Source organism: Balaenoptera physalus (genome assembly GCF_965194825.1).
Source record: "Balaenoptera physalus genome assembly, chromosome: 14".
Taxonomy (NCBI): Eukaryota; Metazoa; Chordata; class Mammalia; order Artiodactyla; family Balaenopteridae; genus Balaenoptera; species Balaenoptera physalus.
Genome location: NC_138893.1, coordinates 41,990,907 through 42,013,751, shown reverse-complemented (window position 1 = coordinate 42,013,751; position 22,845 = coordinate 41,990,907). Strand labels below are relative to the sequence as shown.

Below are 22,845 nucleotides of genomic sequence, written 5' to 3'. Positions count from 1 at the left end.
GGGGCAGTGATGCTTTTAGGGAAGGCAAAGATGTTGATGTCACTCCTCGTTTGAGATGACTGCTTTTCTGTTCAGGAACACTGGATACACCTAGTGGTCCAGAACCCAGATTTTCTGACTCCCAGCCAACTGTTACTTTGATTATAGTACAATACCTGTGCGGCTCATCAGAGGGCAAGGGGCCTGGCTGATAAATCCACCACCAGAGAGATGGAAGCTAAGCCTGTCCCTACAGCCAATGAGTGATGCTCTCCGTGAGTTGTTAGGCAGAAAAGAACCTCTTGGGTCATGTCCTCACTTTTCCTCAGCTAAAGTTCCCTGACTGTCTCCTTCAAATTCAAATGTACATCCAGAACCATGAGTAACCGTATTATTTTTAAACAGCATCCTTCAGCCGCTGCCTCTCCTGCGTTTTCAGAGAGGCAATCCTTTGTGAAGCTAGCACAGGATTTTATTTTATGATTGTTTTGAGACATCTGCAGGGATTCCATGGAGTTTAAGTAAAAGATTAGGGTGTAGCTCTGAGAGAGAAGCCAGCAAACAGGTAAAGCTCACCTCAGGGGGGATAGAAAAGAGAAGGCAGGTCTTGTGGAGAGATAGGAAACCAAATGATGAAGTACTGGAGACAGCAGAGCGCGTCAAACCAGCCAGCATTTAGCAGAGGAACGTCTGGTCTCAGAAGCCCCATTATACCAAGAAACATCATGCCACTATGTGGAGCAGTTAAAAGCTCTATCCTAGGAGGAATAGAGACTGGGGTTAGATTTGCAGTTCCTCCACTTAGTAGCTGTTGAGTGGCTTAACTTCTTTGGGCCTTAGTTTTCTTATCCTTAAAATGGGCATAAACACAGCCACCTAATAAGGTAATTGTGAGGATTAAATGAGAAATATTATGTGCTCAGGACAGTCTGGCATAGAGTAATACTCAAGAAATGATAACTGTTGTTATTAATACCCAGATAACTGTTAATATGTTATGGCTAATGTTGATAGGTTGCTTAATATTTATCCACAATTATCAAACTAGTAGATTGTAACTGTATCAACGTGACTGATGGCAACTTAATGAGTTAATTATTCAATTGTCTCTACTGGGGTTGTTAGGATAACAAAAGGCTACTCTGGACAATACATTGTCCAGTCATTCTTCCAGACGAAGTTTTACCTTAAAAATAAAATCCTATTCATGTGCTAAGTGTTATTAAGAATTACTAGTTGAAGAAAGAAAGAATTGTTTTGTTGTTAGTTAATAAAAAAAAACCACACGTTTATAGTAAAAAAATTTCAAACACTATATATTTTGTACTTCGATAAAATTTTATTTCAAATAAAAACGATATAAAAGGTCATAAAAGAAAAAGGTTCCTGCCCCATCCCAATTTCCAGAGGTAATTACTGTTAATAATTAATTACTTGTATAATTTTCCTGGAATGTTTTATACTCTTTGGTTTTATACAAATTTAATCATACTGCAATACTGCTGAGGAACTTGTATTTTCTCCTTAGTAACAGGTCTTGGCAATTTCTTCCTAGCAGTGCATACAGACCTGCCCCCTTCTTTTTGAGGGCTACATTGTAATCCCTTCCATGTAGGGACAATCCTTTATGTAACCAGTCCCTTTGCTTAGCATTCTGGTTGTTTCTGGTTTTTGCTATTATGAACAATGCCACAATAAACTTCCTTGAACATGGAACTTTGGTTGTTGCTACAAATAAACCTATAGGATAAATTCCTAGAAGGGTAACTACTGAGTCAGTTTCCTTTGTTGTAACTGTAATAGACAGTGCCAACTCACTTCCAAAGAGGTTGCAGCAACTGATAATTTCACCCACAGTATATGAGAATGTTTGTGTCCTGCATTTTCACCAGTTCTGATTATTATCAAACTTTATAATCTACTAAGTAAATTGTCATTAAAAAAATAGTAGTAATATACATATATGGAATAGCAGGACATATTAAGTGATTCCATCTGCAGAGATGAATGCTCACAATCACCTTGAACAGAGGGCAGGTAGTTGCAGGGAGTCAGACCAGGGTCTGAACTTCTTCAGCTCCACTATTTATTATCCCTGTGACCTCGGACAGGTTCATCAAGCTTCTCTGTCTGCAAACTGGTGATTTTAAATGAAATAAGGCATAAGAAAGCTCCTAGAACCACTGTCTGGAACCCAGTAAACATTTATTAACATTACAAAACAAACCAGAATGCCAGAGTCCCTGGCAAGTTTGAGAGTGACAGAGACCTGGTTTCTATTTCCTGCTCCTTTCTACTACCCACTGCTAGGCTGCTTAATTTCTTTAAATTTTCTTGTTTATAAGATGTCAATTTGGATCCAGCCTATTAATTTACTGATTCAGATAAATATGAGTGGCAGAGTTGAATCACAATGCAGGGGGCATTTTACATTCACTGGAAGATGCAGGCAGCATCACAGCAAAAGAAGACAGGTGGCATCTTAGGTCTAGGTGTGCCACTAAGGCAGTGGGAGAGGTTTGGGATCAGACTGACCTAACTGCAGTCCTGCTTCTGCCTCTTAAAAGCCAGGTGACCTGGGGCAAGTTCTTACAGCCCTCTAGTCTCAGTTTCCTGAATTCTAAAACAAGGTAACAGTAGCTACATCATGGGATTATTGTGAGTATGAAGTAAGTAATAATCTATGAAAGCATTTAGCAGCTGACTCCTGTGAAATGTTCAATATATTCATAGACAGCAAAAGCCTCACTTCCTGATCACAGTTTACTGGTATGTCAGCAGGGACAGAATGCTTCTGCAGAGTGGAACAGAGATGTTACCAGCCTTCCCCTCCCCATTTGTCAAGTCAGGTGACCTCTCCCCTCCCCCCAGCCTTTCCCTCACTTCAGTAACTGTAAAGCACATCCTAGTGTGATGGGGGTGGTGATGACACAGGGCAGACCCACAAAAGCAAGACTGCTAAAGATTCTTACATGGCTGCAACCCCAGCCAGGGGTCTTTCTCATTTTTCCTGGAAAGGAGTGAAACGACATTAAGTTAATAAATATTTTTCATTGGAATTGCTTAACACATTTAATGTTTGACTTGCAAAATGGAAAGTCTTGTTCATTATTATCCTGGACAACATTTTGAGGGGATCTGAGATAGGACAAGAACTAGCTTTAGGTTTTTGCTGCAGTGTTTCCCTCACCCTTCACATCTGCTTCAATTCAAATTTCAGTTCTTACATAATACATAAACTGCAAACATTAAGCTATACTCATGGAAATGGGGATTCTTAAAAACACCTTGTGAATTATTATTTTTTTCCTTTTTTTTTTTGAAAATTTCAATTTACAGAAAGGATGAAAGAAAAGTCTAATGAATAACCAAGATTTACCCACTGTTATTATTTTGTCACAAAACTAATACATCATTTTTGAGATGTAGAGAGGTGCATTCGTATAATACGAATTTCCTTCCCTCCCTCCCTTCCTTCTTTTTTTTTCCTTCCTCCCTCCCTTCTTTCCTTCCTTTCTTCCTTTGTTTTTTATGCCAGTAAAAATGTTATGAGAATGGATTAAGTTATATTAATATTGTGACTTCCGGCATTCAGCTTCCTGGAGTTTGCGATCTGTTGTTCTATTTGGCTACAAGTTTGGAATATAAGGAATCATGTTTGTGAGACCTGCCAGGTTGAATACCTCTTGCACCAAATGTGCAAGATACATTATCTCTAATCCTAACACTGTGCAAGTCCGGGTCTCATCCCTGCCAGTTTACATATTTGGTAACTGACACTCAGAGAGACTGAGTCACTCAATCTCTCTAGTAAAAACTGCTGATCTGTCTTTTTTTGACTACAAAGCTTTTTTCACAAAGGTTTTGGGGGATTCTCAGAGTGATATTTTAATGCAAGCATATGGAAAGTTTTAGTTTCTGGGACAGTTGCAATGTTAATTTCAGATAATCTCCCTCAACCAAGGAGGTAGGGGAGCAGTGGAAGGTGAAGTTTTATGGAAACCATAGTCAGGACTTCAGTGATAGAAACTAAAGATGATGAACTAACCACTCCCAGAGCCGGAGAAGACTCTTTTTGGGACGGCCTCTTACTAGCCATATATAGTTGGAAAAATCACCCTGACTTGCCTCATTTGTGAAATGAATAAACAATCAGTACCTCTTTACCTGGGTTTTCTGGTGAGATTCAATTTTGCAATTGTGATTACTTTTATGAATACAAGGAACTGATGTACCATTTTATCTGTAGGTGAAGGAGGGAGAGAGAGAGAGAGAAGAAGGAAGGGTGAGAGTGGACAGGGCATTTTATGTACAGGAGAGAGAGAGGGAGGGAGCGGCAAAGATCTAAGTAGGATGACAGCAATCAAGGGAGGCTTACCTTCCTGAAACTGGCAGGGAAGTTGACAGAAACTCACAGTCTAGGGAGAGAAGAAAGCATCTTTCAGGGAATTCAATTAGTTGCCAGTCCCAGAGAACCCATCTCCAGAATTTTCCTTCACGTGGCTGCGGGAGGAGCATGGGTTGGCTTGAGACCTTCAGCAAACTTCTTTCCAGGCCGTGGGGCACCCTGACGTGCGCTCTGGCTTCCAACGCACCCAAGGGACGCTTTTCGGTGCTGCCCGTGTCAGGATTTAAAAAGCCGTGTGCCCGACGGAGGGTAAGGATCTCCAGGGTAACCACTCTCCGAGGTCTTTGCCCAGCTTCTAGATGTTTCTGCGGCACCAGGTGCCTCCCCAGACCTCTACCCGTGCTACCACTTTGCGGGGTGACTCCTCAGCGCAGGATGCCTGCGTCCACAACTGTGAACCGGTGTGTGCAGGTGAACTGGCGCACACTGGCTTCCCAGCAACCAACAGAGCTTCAGAGGCGGTGATCTTGGGGGTGCGATGTCACCGAACTCCTTTCCAGCCTTTACATTCCTACTGAGATCTGGGCAATAAATAACAAGAATAAAACATATACGTGGTTTTGTCTTTGCGCTCGCGGGATCGTGGCAGGTCCTTTAGAGAAGTGAGGAAATAAATGAAGAGAAATCACGGCGGCCTCGCCCGCTGCTTCTGGGGACCCCTGAAATCAGCAGCTGGAATGGCCAGTTTGGAGAGCCCTCGGGTCCGGTCATCTAAGACCTGGGGTTACCAGTCCCACCGACAGGCGGGAATTCCGGGCTTTTCCCCCGCGGGGTCGGGCCCCTCAGCCACCAGTGGCGCTGGCCCGGCTCCAGTCGCGGGAAGGTGCCAAGCCCCGCGCACTTTGCGCTGGCGAAGAGCGCAGACGCCCGGGGCGCGTTGGGTCCGCCCCGCTTGTCAGGAGCGCGCCAACTCGCGCGCGCGGTCCCCGGGGATAGCCCGGAGGCCGCCCGGCTAGCGGGAGAGGCGAGAACTCGGCGTCCGGCGGCGGACTGGCGTGCGTCTCGCCGCCTCACGCGGTTGCGCTGAGCTGCGGGGTGCCGGACCGGGGACCCAGAGGGCGCGCGGTGGCGGACGGCGAACGCCGCACCCAGGAGCGGCGGGCAGAGCTCCCCCGACCACCCGGGCGCCCAGGGGTTCCTGCTGGCTGGGAGACGCCCCCTGGCCCCTACCTCTGTTTGGCCCGGCCGGGCGAGCGGGACCGGCGGGAGGAGGAGGAGGAGGTGGCGCCGCCGGGACTGCCTCCTCCCCGCCCCTCGCGTCTCCTCCCCGCGCCACCGGGAAGGACAAGGGGACTGGGCACGGGGACCCCGGCCAGTGAGCGCCCGCGCCCCGGGGCCGCCCCTCGCGCGCGCTCTCCCGCCGCGAGCCCGGGACGGTCTCGTTTCGCAAGGTGCTGGCCGCAGCCATGAGCCAGGACGCCGAACCCAGCGGCCCCGAGCAACCGGACAGAGATGCCCGCAGCGTGCCCGGTGCCCCGGCGCCCCCGGCGCCCCCAGGCCCGAGAGGGATGCAGCCGCCGCCACCGCCTCCGCCCCAAGCCGGCCTACCCCAGATCATCCAAAAGTAAGAGGAGGAAAGGGGGAGCGGGGACCCGGGTGCGTTTGGGGGACATGCCCCGGGCGCCCCCTTTTGTGGCTTCCTCTCTCCCGTTCCTGCTAAACTTCGCTCGGCCGCCTTGCGTTTGAAGTTTTCTTGCCCGCCCTCTCGGCAGGGTCGGTGTCATTCTGGCTGTTTGTGAGTCTGGGGAGAGGGAAGCCAAGCTATTTGGGGAAAATAATTTTGTTCTTCCTCATCCCCTGTCTCTTCTCTTCGGGGACGTTACCGGGTATTTTGAACTAAATTAACTCAAACTGGGGGGAAATGGCCCAGGGACTATATTTCATCTTTCTAGTCCCAAGAGGCCGCTGGAACGTATGGAGAGCCGTGCGTGAGTGTCTGCGCGCGCGTGCTGGAGGGCGTGTGAGTAAAACGCCGCCCGAAGAAACCACCGTTAATGGTGCCCATGAAGTCAAACAGTGATGTTGGGTGAAAAGGGTGGTGAGGGTTTGTAGACAACGTATTTTTGCTTTGTCCTGCAAGAAGTGTTTACACTTTCCAAGAAGGCCCTTGCGAAGAGTTTTTAACCGCGGAACCGTTTTCCATTAACGTTACCATCTTGTGATTTGGTTGAAACTGTGCGACGTGGGTCGCGAGTTTTCCGGGCCGGCCGTCCCAATGCGTCGAGTAGTTTGGGGGTGGTCAGTAGGCTCTGAGAAGCTCTTTCAGCCCATTTGGGAGACATAAAAGTAAAACGGTGAGGCTTCGTTCATTCTTTCGAGATTTTGTTTGACAGTTTAAGGCCTAGAATGTTGGTTTGTTTGAAGGATCTTTATTCTCCGAAAAGTTTCCCTCAGCTTGTAATGAAGTCCTCAAAACTAGTGTAATTAGTGTTGGAAAGTCTGAATGATGAGTGTTTGGGCGAAACTGGAGAAAATTAAAGAAATACAAGCACAGCAAAATCAGTCCTATGGAACCGAGCAGGGGTTTTTCGGCACTGCTTTGAGTTACATAAACTTATTAAAATGTAAGAGAAATAACCAGTGATGGGGCATAAATGGAAGTAAATATTGTTTTTAAGACTGACTTATGTAATAGAATAGTGAAAATTTAAGTTTGACATCAAAGAACGCTGGTATCGTATTTCAGAACAAAATGGTTCCCTTTTTTTTGACTGGTAGAATATTAAAAGCTCCACTTATGACAACTTTTTGCTTTAGTTTGATTTTATATAACTTTCAACTACTTACAAGTAGCTAACTATTTGAAACTGAAAATATTTTATATTGTTATTCTGTTCCCTTTGTTTTGCAAATTTCAGCTAAGATTTACTAAATATGATGGACAGTTTAAGTACATCATTGCTTAAAATTTGTCTTTAGTCCTTAACATAAATATAAACTAACAGAAAAAAAAATGTTTAAAACCTAAGGTTTATTTAGTAAAAGAGAAAAAAGAAACCTAATTGACTGATTATTAACTGGGAAACATCTCATGTGCTTCTTACTGGCCAGTGTCTTGTGGCTTGAAGTTAAGGTGCACATTGAGTTTGCTTTGGTATTGTAGTCACCCTGCATTTTCTTATCATTTACTTTTAATTAGGAAAAAACTAAGAATTTTATGTTCATAGAAAAATCTTTGTAGAAGGGTGACTGATTTTGAAATGTTGCCAGGTTGAAAATACAGGCCGTTTTTGTGGGAGATGAATCATTTCAAGTGTATTTCAGTTACCTCATGTAATAAATAATTTACCCTGTAAATTCACCCCCATTTTGAAAATTCCACTCCTGGAATATTTTACTTTAGTAGATAAGCCTGAGCTCTTCAAAGATGGCCCCTTCGGCTAGCAGTCCAGGATGGAGACCTCAAAGAGGTGCCTGATGGCTCTGCCTTGTTTTGCATTGGTGACAGATCAGTGTTCAGGCACCAGGTCCAAGGCTGGTGAATGTGCTCATGGGATTTGATGTTTGTGCGCTTATGTTTCTTTCTTTCTTTTTTTTTTTAACATCTTTATTGGAGTATAATTGCTTTACATTGTTGTGTTAGTTTCTGCTGTATAACAAAGTGAATCAGCTATACATATACTTGTATCCCCATATCCCCTCCCTCTTGTGTCTCCCTCCCACCCTCCCTATCCCACCCTTTTAGGTGGACACAAAGCACCGAGCTGATCTCCCTGTGCTATGCGGCTGTTTCTCACTAGCTATCTATTTTACGTTTGGTAGTGTATATATGTCAGTGCCACTTTCTCACTTTGTACCAGTTTACCCTTCCCCCTCCCCGTATCCTTGCACTTATGTTTCAAAGTCTTTATTTATAAGGATGATTTGGGGTTTGCACTCCGCTCAGTAACCACTGAAATTCCATTGGAAGCAGACATAACATGGCAAACGCCTTGCAGGTCCATCTTTAATGGGCTGAAACTTGAGCAGGTTATTTTGAAACTGCGTTTGCATAATTTAATCTGAGCAACCATTTTATGTAGTTATGAGGTGCTGTTTGTATCAGCCATCTTTGAGAAATGTAGCGGGGAGATTGCCCTCAGCCGCGAAATGAGTTGTCCTCCTGTTGATTTGAGAATTGTGTGAGCTAGAGCTTTGGGTGAAATTCTCCTCTAGTGGATGGCATGTTAAATACATTGTATTGGGGAACCTGCACTTTTTCTAGTTATTTGAGTAAGGTTATTATGTAATTCATAACAGGAGAAGTTTTGTGTTTTTTAAATTAATTAATTAATTAATTATTTTTGGCTGCATTGGGTCTTTGTTGCTGCGTGTGGCTTTCTCTAGTTGTGGTGACTGGGGACTACTCTTCGTTACGGTGCGTGGGCTTCTCATTGCGGTGGCTTCTCTTGTTGTGGAGCACGGGCTCTAGGCCCACAGGCTTCAGTAGTTGTGGCACGTGGGCTCAGTAGTTGTGGCTCGTGGGCTCTAGAGCTCAGGCTCAGTAGTTGTGGTGTATGGGCTTAGTTGCTCCGCGGCATGTGGGATCTTCCCAGACCAGGGCTCGAACCCGTGTCCCCTGCATCGGCAGGAGGATTCTTAACCACTGTGCCACCAGGGAAGTCCCTTTTTCACTGCTTAATGTCTCTATTTACTGATCTTCATTAATCACGGTTTTCATTTTGGGTAAAGTCATGATCATAATAGTCATAATCATAATAAAAACAGAATCCTATTCACCTATGTTATATTTGGTCTTAAGAGAATGAGGTGTGACAGTGAATAATGTGACTGACTTTGATGTTTGTCTTATGGAATCCAGTCTCGGTATTTACGAAGATCGTGCCAAAAGTTAACTACTGTGGAGTTCCTTTGGCCTGTTCAGGTATATTTAGTTTTCTCATTGTTGCATTGTTAGCTTCAGTCAAGCATGGTCCATGACCACTCTGCTCTTGTTAACCTCTGACTCCAGGCCAATATTCGCATTACCTATGAAGATTATCAGCCATGTTAGACACATATAACTAATATCTTGTAAGATCTTTGTTTTAAACGTGCATTCTCTAAGATGGTCAGTGTGGAGACATTATTGGATAAAATGTGAAGCATTATGTAAGCCATTTGGGCAACAACTAATATAAATAACACCTTAAGAAGAGATTTGGGATGAGTTTAGGAAATGAGAATAACTTGAAAGCTTAAAAAAATATCTTCATATAAGCAGAAGTAAGACATTGATGTTGTTGGTGAACATTTTACAAGGATTTATCTCCTCAAATATTCACAATATTTTATTTCCAAAAGTATTTTATATTTTAATTTTAATCCAACCTAATTCTTGATTTATAACAAGTTATTTATTAACCATGATGAACATCAGAAATTACAATTTTAGGTTGTAAGTTTTAAAACTCTCTTCAGAATGAAAACAGAGCCATTAGTTCTGTGTGCTGTGTTGAATTCATTTGTCAGATGCAGTTAGAAAGTGTGGTACTAATCATGGTGAAAATTAACCAAACAAGCACACACACCTATGAGGTGAGCACACAGGTGATTTTACTAAATTATTTGATTTGCAGTGAAATACTCCTGGCTAATGCTTGATATCGGGTTGCATATTTAATTTGCATATAGATGACTTATTTTTTCCTTTCCAGATTATTTTGGTATGAAATGAATAAAAAATCAATTATGAAAATAGAAGAAGTTTTGGTTTAGCATTTGATAGTTAGCATCACCTGCATGTGTTTGTGACTTACGAAGATATAAATCCAGCTTCGATTGCTGAAGTTTATAGTCTTCTGCATCGCGTTAGGACACCGGCCAACTGTGTTTTCAGAGCAAAGTGCTCCTTAAGTCAGTCTCGAAAATGTTACAAGTAGTCACTCTGATCGCAGATAATTCTACAGACATTTTGCATTTGGAAGGATCTCCATGTAACTCTTAGAGAGCGATACACAGGCAAGTTGTGTGTGATGTCCACCCACTGTGATGGCCATGCTGACAGTTACATCCAGAATCGGAGAGGAAATAAGAATTTGCCAAAAAGGGACATTATCTCAACTCATAGTTGGTCCTTTTCTGGAAAAAGGATGGAATTTCTAACATCAGTGCCACTTTCTAACATTAGTTTGAGTCCGTTTTTAGGGGAAACAAGGATACACTTTTAGAAGGAATTTTGAAAATTTTAAACACCGTCTTAAACTGCACGTAAGACAAGCATTCAGCAGGAGAAAAATCTGAGAAGATTAAGCATTTACCCAAAACGGCGAAGGAGAGAGGGTGGGTTCTTTTCTTAGCATTCTGAAAAGTTTCTTTGCTTCATTAGAAAGCCTATTAAGGGTTTTTTGTTTTTTTTTTTTTAAGAAATTGTGCTTGAGGGGTTGTTGTGATAAGTATTTTTAGATAGTACGTGTAGCCATCCAGTTATGAGTTTTCCTCAAATTGCCAAAGAGATCAGTATTATGAAATGTAGTACATTATTCCCATTAGTCACAGTAAATGACTATACATATGGTGTACAAAGAGCTGTTCTAATGCCAGTGCTGCAGGAGGAAAAAAAGAAGTCAAATTTTGTTACCCATTTTATTCTTCTATCCATTTATTCTTTTGTTACCGGTTTAGCCGTTTATCAAATTAATAATTTAAAAAGCCCATATCTGTCATTTGGAATGTGAACTCTTGATCTGTTAAGATCTCTTTGCCTATGCATGTAAGTCACCAGGGGGAAAAAAAAAAACCCCACCAGGATTGACTCACAGTGAAATGATCCCCCATCATCCAGTTTCTCTCTCTCTCTGATTTATTTTTCTTGAGGCTGTAGGTTCTTGACTCCAACTAAACTAATATTTCTTCCCCGCCCACAACAGCTAGTCCTCAAGTAAACAAACCAATATAGCTCAATTCAAAGCTTTGATAAACAAGAGTCTACAAAATGTTAGGAACTGAGATCTAACCAAGGGATAGAATTTAAAACAGACTGAACTAAACTTGGAAAGCAAGAATGGAAGAAGCTTGAGATAGTGGAGTTAAAACTCAAAAGACAAATTCAGAGGTAGGGCTCCCCCTCCCTTCATCCTCCTTGGTCCCCCTGTTAGGCAAAAGCTTGAAGGGGTCTCCTGTGCCACAAAAATCCCACTTAATCTGATTTTTTGTTTCCTGCCACAGTAATTATTTTGTTTGGGATGGTCTAGCTGATACAATTTCGTGTATTTTAACAGGGGAAGTTGCTGTGGATCCACAGCTGGTGTGAGTGACTGGTAGCTGGGTTTAGAATAGCATGTTGAAAAGTTTTGCAGAGAGGAAAGTGGTCCTTATTCCAGAATCGGGGCAAAAGACCCTAATTAGTGGCTTGTAGAAAGGAGCACATGGCAATTCCCTTTCTGGTTAATGAACCTGGCTAGGTCTTGGTGATGTGTGTGTTGTTCTGGAAGCCTCATATTTCTTGTTCCCACCAGTGAGAAGACTGGGAAATCCTGACTTTAATTAAGAAGGCACATTTTTCCATCAGGAATGTGAATTTGGTTTCCCGCCACCACCAAGGGGGTATTGGCGGTGGGCTGGTATTTTGCCTGGCTCAGCAGGTGGTCACTGTTTAAATTCCACCCAACTAAGGTTTCAGTCTTCGACATTTACAGGACAGCAAGTTTGGGGTATTTTGGATTTAATGCGTATGTCCATCTAATAGGATAAAGTCTTTACAGTGGCAGAAGTGACAGCCAAGTTAATTCATCCTCCCCTTTCCTACAATTCCTGCTGGATTTTATAAGATAAATAAGTCCCCTGACGGTTTACAAGGCAACTTTTCCAACTTGCTGACAGCAGCTCCGTCAGGGGGATGGTACATATTGATGTGAATGTACTTTATGAGCAAAAAGGGAGCTGTTAAGCAAGTTGTATGAGGATGTGTTAATAACTTGTAGCTCAGTTTGCCAAATAAATCTTTCCATGTGTTCAGAAACAAAAGGCCCGGGGTCGTGCCTGTGTTTGGGGGTGGTTTTCACCCCATGAAGATAGTTTTCACGCCACTTTTCCCTTCTTTAACGTGGATATTTGCTTCAGGGATGCACCAGGGCCATTTGCTACTGCCCTTTGTTTGCACCTGCTTTCCCTCCATCACAGTAATGACCCACCAGTTCTCAGTTGCCACTTCCACTCTGGTCCGAACCTAGAAACCTCCATTCACAGCTGTCTGAACATCTTAAATGCTTTTCAGTTGTGCAGCTTGTCTATAGACTGTCTTCCAGATATGTTTTTGGTTCTTATTGGACCCGCCTTTAAACCTGACCTCCAGTGTCATGATGCTGAAAGAGTAGACAAGGTAATATATATTTTAAAGATGTATTCATTTCACGGTTACTTCTTTTGCTTTATTTTGAATTCATTATTGAATAGAATGATAGGTAGGATCTTCCCAGTGTTGTCAAGTGTAAAATGAGCATCTTTGTTTTAAATTAATTTTTGGGTTTCTGACAAAGAGGGTCAGAGAGGAAAAGGAAACCCTGGATTGGGAGGAGGTGATCTGGACAAGCCAATTAACCTTCCTAATCCTGCTTCCCCAGGGATTGGAAATGATTAGTGTCAGTTCCTTCCAAGAATAAAATTATGTGACTCCCCGGGAATATTGCTGAGTGATTATCACTGTAGAATGCCTCCCCTCGCCTCCTAGACATCTGATGGAGAATGAGTTACATTTTAATCAAGGGCATAGGTACATGTTTGTGAGATTGATCACTCACAGAAACAACAATAACCACAAAAAGAGAATTAAAAGCTTTCTGCAACACTTGCAAAGTATATTTGGATCAGTGACATAATTTTAAGACGGAAAAGTAGACACTAATGTCAGTGAAAAGGAGGGCGTTTCATACTGTTTTCTAATTATTACAAACTTTAAAAAATAAAACCAATTATTTTGGAATGTTAATTATTTTGGAATCTTAAAGTGAATAGTTGAGTTTGCAAAAAGAGTACTGTTCTCAATTCAGGAGAAAGATCCAGTAATTTTCACGTGTCTAAATTTGATTGTATTAAACACAGGCAGGTGGGAGTGTGTTTGGTGACATTATTATTTTTAGAGGCAGAGAACATAAGCATAGGCTGACAGATGTTTCTAAGAGCCTACCAGCTGCCCCAAGTAGGACTTGGTAAACGATGCTGTGTGCTCAGTTACCACAGCGTGGGCTGCACCCAGAGCTCACAGCCAAAAAACACTTTGCAAAGAGATCACGGTTATCCAAAAGCTGGGCCTCAGGTTTCCGTGTGGCCTCCTTGAATCGAAGAGACCAAATATTGTTTCCAGAGCCTTCTAAAGACCGGGTCTCCTCGGGCCCCTACGTCCTCCTGGGCTGGCAGGGTTGCTGATAGTCTGGAGTTATGGAGAACCTTTATTTGATACTTGAAAAGAGATTTTTTTACTTTCTGTATGAAAAGGGAGAGGGGTTGTGTGATTAAATCTTGATTTAGAGACTTTACATAATGAGGATGAACATAAGATATTTATTGCAGCATTGTCTAGAAGAGCAGAAAATTAGAAACCACCCACATGTTTCTCACTGAGAAAATAAATCATGTGCATGTATAATATTATGTACCATTCAGCCATTAGAATGGTGCCATTATTCTATATTTATTAATATGGAATATAAACCATATAATATTGTTAACTAAAAAAAATTAGAAGCAGCATGTATACAGGGATCTCATGTTTTTTAAAAAACTTGTATGAGCCTGTGCCAGGGCCTGCAAGCCTGGAAAAGCATCTAAAGAACAAATATAAAGACAGTAACAGTGGTGCTAACTCTAGGTGGCGTAATTATAGTGTTTTTTTTTTTCCATTTTTTTTTCTTTTTAATTAATTAATTAATTTAATTTTTTGGCTGCGTTGGGTCTTCGTTGCTGCACGGGGGCTTTCTCTAGTTGCGGGGAGCGGGGGCTACTCTTTGTTGAGGTGCGCAGGCTTCTCATTGTGGTAGCTTCTCTTGTTGCAGAGCATGGACTCTAGGCACGCAGGCTTCAGTAGTTGTGGCTTGCGGGCTCAGTAGTTGTGGCTCGTGGGCTCTAGAGCTCAGGCTCAGTAGTTGTGGCGCATGGGCTTAGTTGCTCTGTGGCATGTGGGGTCTTCCCAGACCAGGGCTCGAACCCGTGTCCCCTGCATTGGCAGGCGGATTCTTAACCACTGCGCCACCAGGGAAGCCCACTACTTAGAATTTTTAAAAACAAAAATAGGAATAGACTTTTCACGTTGGCATTGCACATTGTCTTTAAAGACTGAATGAGCCATTAGTATCTTAGATATTAGACCTGGGAGGCATCTGAAAGTTGCTTTAGCCCAGCCCTCCTGTTTTTCTAGGTAAGGCAAGTGAGCATGGGAGAAGTCAAAAGAATTGTTTGAGGTCACACAGCAAGGTAATGGGCAGGCTGGGATAAGAATCCTCATATTTCCGTCTACGGTGTTTTCTGCTATTTGCCCTTTTTACTGCCTGGAAGTGGGAGAGAGAGAAATGGAGAACATTCATAAACTGACCTTTTATCTGCCGGCTCTAGTCTGCTCAGCCCCCGAAAGAGAATTTTGAAAAGCATCTTTGGGTATGTTATCTCCTCCCATATCTCCCCCAAAGGTCTTTCTGCACGTGGGGGTAGACTGGGTCTCTCTGGGGCGTCTCATGCTCTGTTCCATCCTTCCAAACAGAAGCAGAGCATCACATATTTTTCTCCTGAGCATTTGAAAGTAAATTGCATCACCATAATTCTGTTATCATATCTAAGAAAATTAGTCTTACTTAAATGAGTTTTCTGATAAACACTTGATTTTTAACTTTTTCCAGTTGTCAGAAAAATGTCTCATATAGCGATTTTTAAACCCCCCTGGTTCAAGTTCACAGTGCATTTGTTTGTTTATGATGTCTCTTTTAATGTAGCAAGTGTTACCTGCTCTTTTCTACTCTTCGTGTCCAAAGATTCCATGCTAGTTGTCTTGTAGAATGAACCATGATCTGGATGTGTCTGTTGTTTCCTCATGACCAGATTCAGGTTAAGCACTTTGGCAAGGACCCACATACAACGGGTAATGTGTGTTCCGCTAAGTTTGATCCCTTGGTTAACGTGGTCACCGCCAGATCTCTCTATCACTACGGGACATTTTTCTCTTTGTGATTAGTAAGTTGTCTTTGGGAGTGATACCATGAGACCCTCTGAATATCCTGTTTCCCAACAAACTTTCAGCTAGTGGTATTATCTTTTAATTTGACCATATTTAAAAAAAAACCTCCTCAATGAAATATGTGGAACTGGAACAATAACTACATATCACTTTAGAATGGATTAGTTTGGATATGTAGGTTAAATCAGACAGCCTTGCAAATATGTTTGCATTGTACCAGCCCGTAGATATGATTTGGATCCTCTGGTTTTTTTCTCGTCTTGACTTGATAGGAACTTAATTGATGGGCCTGCCACTTTCCATTTAACCCCTCCAGCAGACATTCTATCCCGGGCTGCCATACTTTTTAATGTCCATACAAAGTGAATATATAAATCTGTTTTAATGCTGAAGGCAGTGAATGGGCAGTATGTAATTTTTGCTAGCTCGCACAATTTTGGGGGCATCTTCAAAGCTCTGTTGACTCTTTGCAGAAACCTTTTATCCCCCTTTTCGAAATCACTATGTGAAGACGATTTTAAAAATGACTGATGACTTGCCCTGGAACCTAAACTGGATGAGTCCTGGAGCTGGTCTGTGACTACCAGTTTGTTCATGCTTTTCAGATTTAAATTACACAGCTATTTTTGCCTTTTCCAGATTGGTACTCTTATTTTCATGCACAAAATATGTATGGGTGGGGAAAGTGGTGTGGAGTAATGAAAAGAATCAGGAGCAGGCATGCTGTATGTTCTACATTCAGCTTTGCCACCACTAACCCTGAGCCTCAGTGTTCTCATCTGTAAAAGGGAATAGTAATAATAACATGAATAACAACTAACACTCATTGAGTGATTCCTGTGTGTCAGCTACTAGTCTAAGCACTTTATATATGTATAATCTATTTAATCATTTAATCCAACAATAATCCTGTGAGGCTAGTGCTGTTATTCTCCCCATTTTACAGATGAAGAAATCAAGTCACAAACTTAAAAGGACTCAACAAAGTAAGAAAAATAGTATTTATGAAAGAACTGGTGGGGTGGGGCTGGGATGGGAGGATGTTATATAATACAGGTGATCATGTCATCTCTATGTAAATATCTACATCCTCAAAATAATTTATAGAAAACCCATTATTTGCAAAGAAAATATTATGGAAAAAACTGCTGAAATAAATTTGAACTGCTGAATTTAATTTGAGACAAACTAAGCAGTCCAATTAAAAACCCCCTTTTTCCGTTTCTTGTAGCTTTAAGTATTCCTTTTTGGTTTTGAAATCCACATCCCGATTTAAATTCCATGAGCAAATCTGACTCTGGCATTTGATTCACTGTCTTATTCTGCTTGTTATACATGTTAGGCAAGATCTGAATTTGATGCTTACGGAGAGTATATAAACACTAATAATCCACTCAGCATGTGCTAAAATAATAACATATGATCGTTTGATTTGCAAAGTGAGCCTCTGCCAGACCATTTTTGAACTAATTCAGAAAACCAGGATTCAGCAGTGATTAAAGTGTCCTAGGCTCCTATTAATAGCAAAAGGAATTTCTGACTTGAAACATGGCCACATCAAGCTCGCTTAGTCTTCACCAGACATACTCTTGAACGGTTTTAGCAGACATTGTTACAGGTGTTCTTTTGCTTTAATAAACCGTTGAATGTAAAAAGCAGACTTAATAGAATCAATAGATCAGGGAAAGACTGTTTGCTTTTGACCTTTGAAAGGGGTTATAGCAAAGATCCTTTAAACAGTGAATTCCTCAGTGTATTTAGAAATTTAATAAGTCTAAGAATTTAGACATCCAGTGATAATTTTTTTTTTAAATTTTATTTATTTATTTATTTATGGCTTGTGTTGGGTCTTCGTTGCTGTGCGAGGGCTTTCTCCAGTTGCGGCAAGTGGGGGCCACTCTTCATCGCGGTGCACGGGCCTCTCACTATCGCGGCCTCTCTTGTTGCGGAGCACAGGCTCCAGACGTGCAGGCTCAGTAATTGTGGCTCACGGGCCCAGTCGCTCCGCGGCATGTGGGATCTTCCCAGACTGGGGCTCGAACCCGTGTTCCCTGCATTGGCAGGCAGATTCTCAACCACTGCACCACCAGGGAAGCCCAAGTGATAATTTTTAAAACATTTTTTGGTCTTTTTTTTTCAATTTTACAGAGGTATAATGGAAGTACCCTAAGCTGTACATGTTTAAAGCATCAATCAAACAATAAAGATAGTAAGAGTTTCTTCATGCCTTTTATAATTTATCTTTCTCTCTTTCCCTTAAGCCCCTTCCTCTCAAGCTACTAGTGACCTGCTTTCTAGCACTATAGATGAGTTTGCATTTTCTAGAATTTCATACAAATGAAATCACAGTATGCACTCCTTTTGTTGCCTGGCTCTTTCACTCAGCATAATGATTTCTGGGGAAATAATATTTTTTAAAACTGTGATAAAATACATGTAACATTAACCATTTTAACTATTTTAAAGTGTAATTTAGTGGTTTTAAGTACATTCACAATGTTGTTTAACAGCTACTACTATCTAGTTCCAGAACATTTGCATCACCCCGAAGGGAAGCCCTGTCCCCATTAAGCAGTTATTCCCCATTCCCTCCTCTCCCAGGCCTTTGGCAACCACTAATCTGCTTTTTACTGTCTCTATGGACTTGCCTATTCTAGACAGTTCATATAAATGGAATCATACAATATGTGGCCTTTTGTATCAGGCTTTCTTTCACTTAGCATAATGTTTTCAAGGTTCATCCACGTTGTAACATGTATCAGTACTTCATTCCTTTTTATTGCTGAGTAAAATTACATTGTATGGATAGACAGTGTTTTGTTTTTCCATCCATCAGTTGATGGATTTGGGCTGTTTCCACCTTTTGACTATTGTGAGTAATGCTGCTATGAATTCTGTGTGCAAGTGTTTGCTTGAACATCTGTTTCCAATACTTTTGGGTATGTATCTTGAAGTGGAGTTGCTGAGTCATATGGTAATTCTGTGTTTAATTTATTGAGGAACTTCCAAACTGTTTTCTAAGTGGCTGCACCATTTTACATTCCCACCAGCAGTGAATGAGGGTTCCAGTTTCTCCACAACCTTGCCAACACTTGTTATTTTCTGTTTTTTAAAAAAATTATGGCCATCCTAGTGGGTATGAAGTAGTATCTCATGGTGGTTTTGATTTGCATTTCCCTAATGACTAATGATGTTGAGCATCTTTTCATGTGCTTGTTGTATTTATATCTTCTTTAGAGAAATGTCTATTCAAGTCCTTTGTCTCTTTTTAAATTGAGATGTTTGTCTTTTTGATGTGAAATTGTGTGTCCTTTATAAATTCTGGATATGAGACCCTTTTCAGATAGATGATTTGCAAGTACTTTCTCCCATTCTGTGGGTTTTCTTTCGGCATACGATTTTAAGGTTCATCTGTTCTTTTGCATATATCAAAAGTTTGGTCCTTTTTATTGCTGAGTGGTATTCTATTTTACGAATATGTCATAAATTATTTATCCACTCACCTGTTGATGGACATTTAGGATGTTTCTAATTTTTTGGCTATTACAAATAAAGCTATATGAATATTCCTTTGCAAGTTTTAATGTGGACATGTCTTTTAGTTTTCTTGGGTAAACATCTAGGCCAATGATAATTTAACCTTTTGGGAGCACAGATGTTATACATAAGAATCATTCTTTTGGTTGAAAACACCTTTGAATTTTTATGACTGTGTCTTTTTTTTTTTTTTTTTTTTTTAAAGATTTAATTCTATTTATTTTTGGCTACATAGGGTCTTCATTGCAGTGGCTTCTCTTGTTGCAGAGCATGGGCTCTAGGCGCACGGGCTTCAGTAGATGTGGCACGCGGGCTCAGTAGTTGTGGCTTGCGGGCTGCAGAGCACAAGCTCAGTAGTTGCGGCGCCCGGGCTTAGTTGCTCCATGGCATGTGGGATCTTCCCGGACCAGGAATCGAACCCGTGTCCCCTGCATTGGCAGGCAGATTCTTATCCACTGCGCCACCAGGGAAGTCCCATGACTGTGTCTTTGAATGGAACTTATTAATATGAGCCTTCAAGGCTTTTAAAGAACACACACTTTATCATCTAAGTTTTCAGTGTCAGTTACTCATTAGCTTAGTTTATTTTCCTTCTGTTGGTGACTCTTCCTTCAATAATTTTTCATTTTACAAATAATTATTACCCTGGAAATTGGGATACAAGATGAATAAGAAAACAAAACTTCAAGCTGAAAGGCACCCTAGAGATCCTCTAATTCAATGATCTTGTTTTGTAGAAAAGGAAGCCAGGTCCAGAAGGAAGACCAGATTTACCAAAGACCACTCAGCTGTCAGAGAAGTTAAGTGAGCAGAGAAAACATATGTGCCTGTGAGGGTAACTTTAAGTCTCCTAGCGACGAGGGGTCTACAGATGCAACAGTGCAGGGGGTGAGTGGACAGCCCTGCTTTCCTGCCATGCTGTACGGTTCACAAGGCACTGTTAATCCTCCAGCAACCCTGTGAAGTAGGTAGGGATTACATAAGTACTAGTAGCTCAGGGTCCTCAAGCCAGCGACTGGAGAGCCCAGGCTCAGAGCCAGGCCCTCTGACCCATTCCAACTTGCGCTGTCCCCTTCCTTCAGAACTCCCTACCCACATTTCTTGCCCACTGCCATGGCCTCAGGCCTCTCAGCTTCTCCCCTGCCTCCAATGGAGCCTGTCCTCAGACTGTTCTTTTCTCCATACCAGCACAGCCTTCGCCTTGTCATCTGCTTACTTAAAGCCCTGCGGTACCTTCTCATTGTCTGTAGCTCGAGATTCAGATGCTGAGAAGCCCCTTCTGGCCCTGCCCGCACTAGCTCTCCAGTCTGGACTTGCTGTTCTGTCTTGGCTGCCCTCCTGCTTCGTCCACCTAAACCACCTTCCCTGTCCTCAACTGGAACACTCCTTTTGTCTTCATGGATTCTGCTGACTCCCCTCTTCTAGGGAGATTTCCCTGGCCCCAGGCAGGAAGGGGGCGTTGGGTGCCTGTTTCCTCTCATGCCCCCGGCCTCCACTGTAGCATTTACCCCGTGCTCACCTCTTGTTGATCTCCTCTAAAGACCCTGCCACGTCCTTGCAGGCAGGGCCACTGTTGATCATCTTGGTGTCCTCAGCATCTGGCAGGGTCCCTGGCACATAGTTTGTTGAACACCTGAGAAAAGGAGCAAGTTACCTGCAACCTAACTTTTGATCTCAGTGACTTTGTGCTGAGAAAATCCACTCAGGAGGGTCTCATGGCTGAGAATTGATGTGAGACCAAAGCTTGGTTTTCTCCAACTTACGCTTTGTTTGGGCTGCCAGTCTGAAGGGGCTAGAGAGACACAACTAGTCTGCCTTTGTGTTTGGAGAGGTGGGATAAGTGGCGGTGTGTGTGGGAGCCACAAACTCAGGCAGCAAAAAGCCCAAGCTCTGGTCTGGGCTCCACCTTCAAGGCACACGTGAGCCGAGGTGCGGGGCTTCTGAGAGAGTGTGGGCTTCTTACAGGAAGTGGGGTTGAGTGTAACAGTCAGTGACATGACACAGGGACAGGAATGTAGGAAGGACATGCTGAATACATGTTTGTCATAGCGTAACCTGGCTTTCTGTGTCACTCAGCCATCTCCAGTCAGGGGTCTAATTGTGCCTTTAAAGGTACAGGCAATTTCCAGGCTGAATTTCTTTTGTGAGATTCAGTTCAAATAGGGGAGATGATGGTGGACGTGACCACCTGGGACACCCCTTAAGCCCCATGGCATCAAAGTTTTCAACAACAGAAATTCTTATGACAAAAAAAGGTTTTTAAGCCCTAAGTGAACACTCTCCTTATTTCAAGCAATTTCTAGAACAACACAACTCAAGACAACTGCAGCATTCGGATACTTTATTATTACCTTGACATTGTGATTACAACAGTTTAATTGTGGCAATGGTAATGACAGTTGACCTGTGGCAGCTGCAAAAAGGAGTTGCCCAGAAAATAAGTTATGTGCCATGATTTGCCACTGAGATCCACTCTGACCACTATTTAAATTGCATCCTGCATTTCCAGTCCAAACTCCCTTACTTTGTTCTGTTTTTTTCCATAGCACTTGTTATCTTCAAACAAACTATCGTTTACTTATTTTACTTATTTATTATGTTTTTATTGTCTGTTACATTTCCTCCCATCCTGCCTGTGCTGGGGAGTTTTATCCAGTGATTTACACCCCCAGCCCCCAAGAACAATACCTGGTTCCTAGAAGCAGCTCACCAAATATTTGTTGAATGACTAGATGAAATGCCAAGCTTAGTCATTGACACATGGTGGCATCTGTTTCCTGTCTGAGCCCACCTAAGATGTGAACTCTGTGGGCTGCAGGATCTGAGTTTTGTGATTCAGGAAACTGAAATGAAGGTGCAAGAAGTTAGAGGATCATAACCTCTGCTCCTGTGTGGTTCTTGGAAGTAAAAGAAGGTGCAGAACCTGGGCTGCTCCCCCTGGACCTGGCACCATGACTTGGTGCTCTTATCATGGCTTGGCTCCAGCAGTGGCCAGTCCCACTGGACTCTCTTTGGCAGAGATCAGAGCTGTGCGCTTGGTGGAATCTTGATGTTGGACAAAGAGCAGCAGGACGAGGTCTCACTCAGTCCCTTGAAACAGGGGATGTACTCTATTCCATGTCCAGCAACAGGGGATTAATCAATAAATATGGCTGTATCCTCCCATACTATGAGGATCATCTCTGTGTGCTGTAACGGAGAAATGCCAAAGATATATCAAGAGAAAAAAGCAGGGTGCAGAAAGTGTGCATAGTTGGCTAGCTTTTGTGTAAGAAAAGGGGAGAATAAGAACATATATAATATTATTATGTAAAATATATGTATATATTATGTCTAACATTTATATATTCTTAAATATATAAATATATATTCACATCTTCCTTTGTTGCATAAAAATTACTGGAAGAATAAACAAAAAGAAGACCTGATAAAATGATTACCTCTGAGTGCAGGTGGAGAAGAGGGTTGAGTGGGTAGAGGGTGTGAGAGTGAGACTCTGTTGTAGCAGGTACTGTAGTGGGGATGGAGGGTGGAGGAGGAGGGTCCAGGAAAGACCAGCCCAGATGTCTGAGGAGGTCATCCTGAGCTGATTCTGAGTCTGTGGCTAAGGGCTTGTCAAGTGGATGGGGTAGGGTGGGGTCTAGATGGAGGTGGGAGAAGAGATGCATTTTCAGAGATGAGAAAAAACATGGTGAACTGGGAGCCTCAGAGTAATTCCACTTGACTGGAGGTCAGAGTGTGTTTTTAACTAATGGGCACGGATATGGGATGGAGTGGCTGG

General features: G+C 42.4%; 1 protein-coding gene and 1 long non-coding RNA gene across 5 annotated transcripts in view; one reads left to right on the top strand and one right to left on the bottom strand.

Moving 5' to 3' along the window:
• Positions 1-508: 508 nt before the first annotated feature.
• On the bottom strand, positions 509-5,443 carry LOC309642855. The gene is made up of 3 exons (XR_014253409.1): positions 4,358-5,443; positions 2,001-4,222; positions 509-737 (listed from the first exon to the last, which is right to left on the bottom strand). It is a non-coding gene; the product is annotated as an uncharacterized lncRNA (long non-coding RNA).
• Positions 5,444-5,639: 196 nt separating this feature from the next.
• The window catches only part of RBM20 (RNA binding motif protein 20), a 204,783-nt gene continuing 187,577 nt past the window's right edge, over positions 5,640-22,845 (top strand). For 3 of the 4 annotated variants that reach the window (XR_014253408.1, XM_082424894.1, XM_082424891.1), the window contains exon 1: positions 5,640-5,951. Coding sequence is in view for 2 of the 4 variants with exons in the window: in XM_082424894.1 (XP_082281020.1) it covers positions 5,794-5,951 (158 nt within the window). In the remaining 2 variants the exon portion in view is untranslated. The remainder of the gene's footprint in view (positions 5,952-22,845) is intronic. The other variant, XM_082424892.1, reaches the window with a different exon arrangement.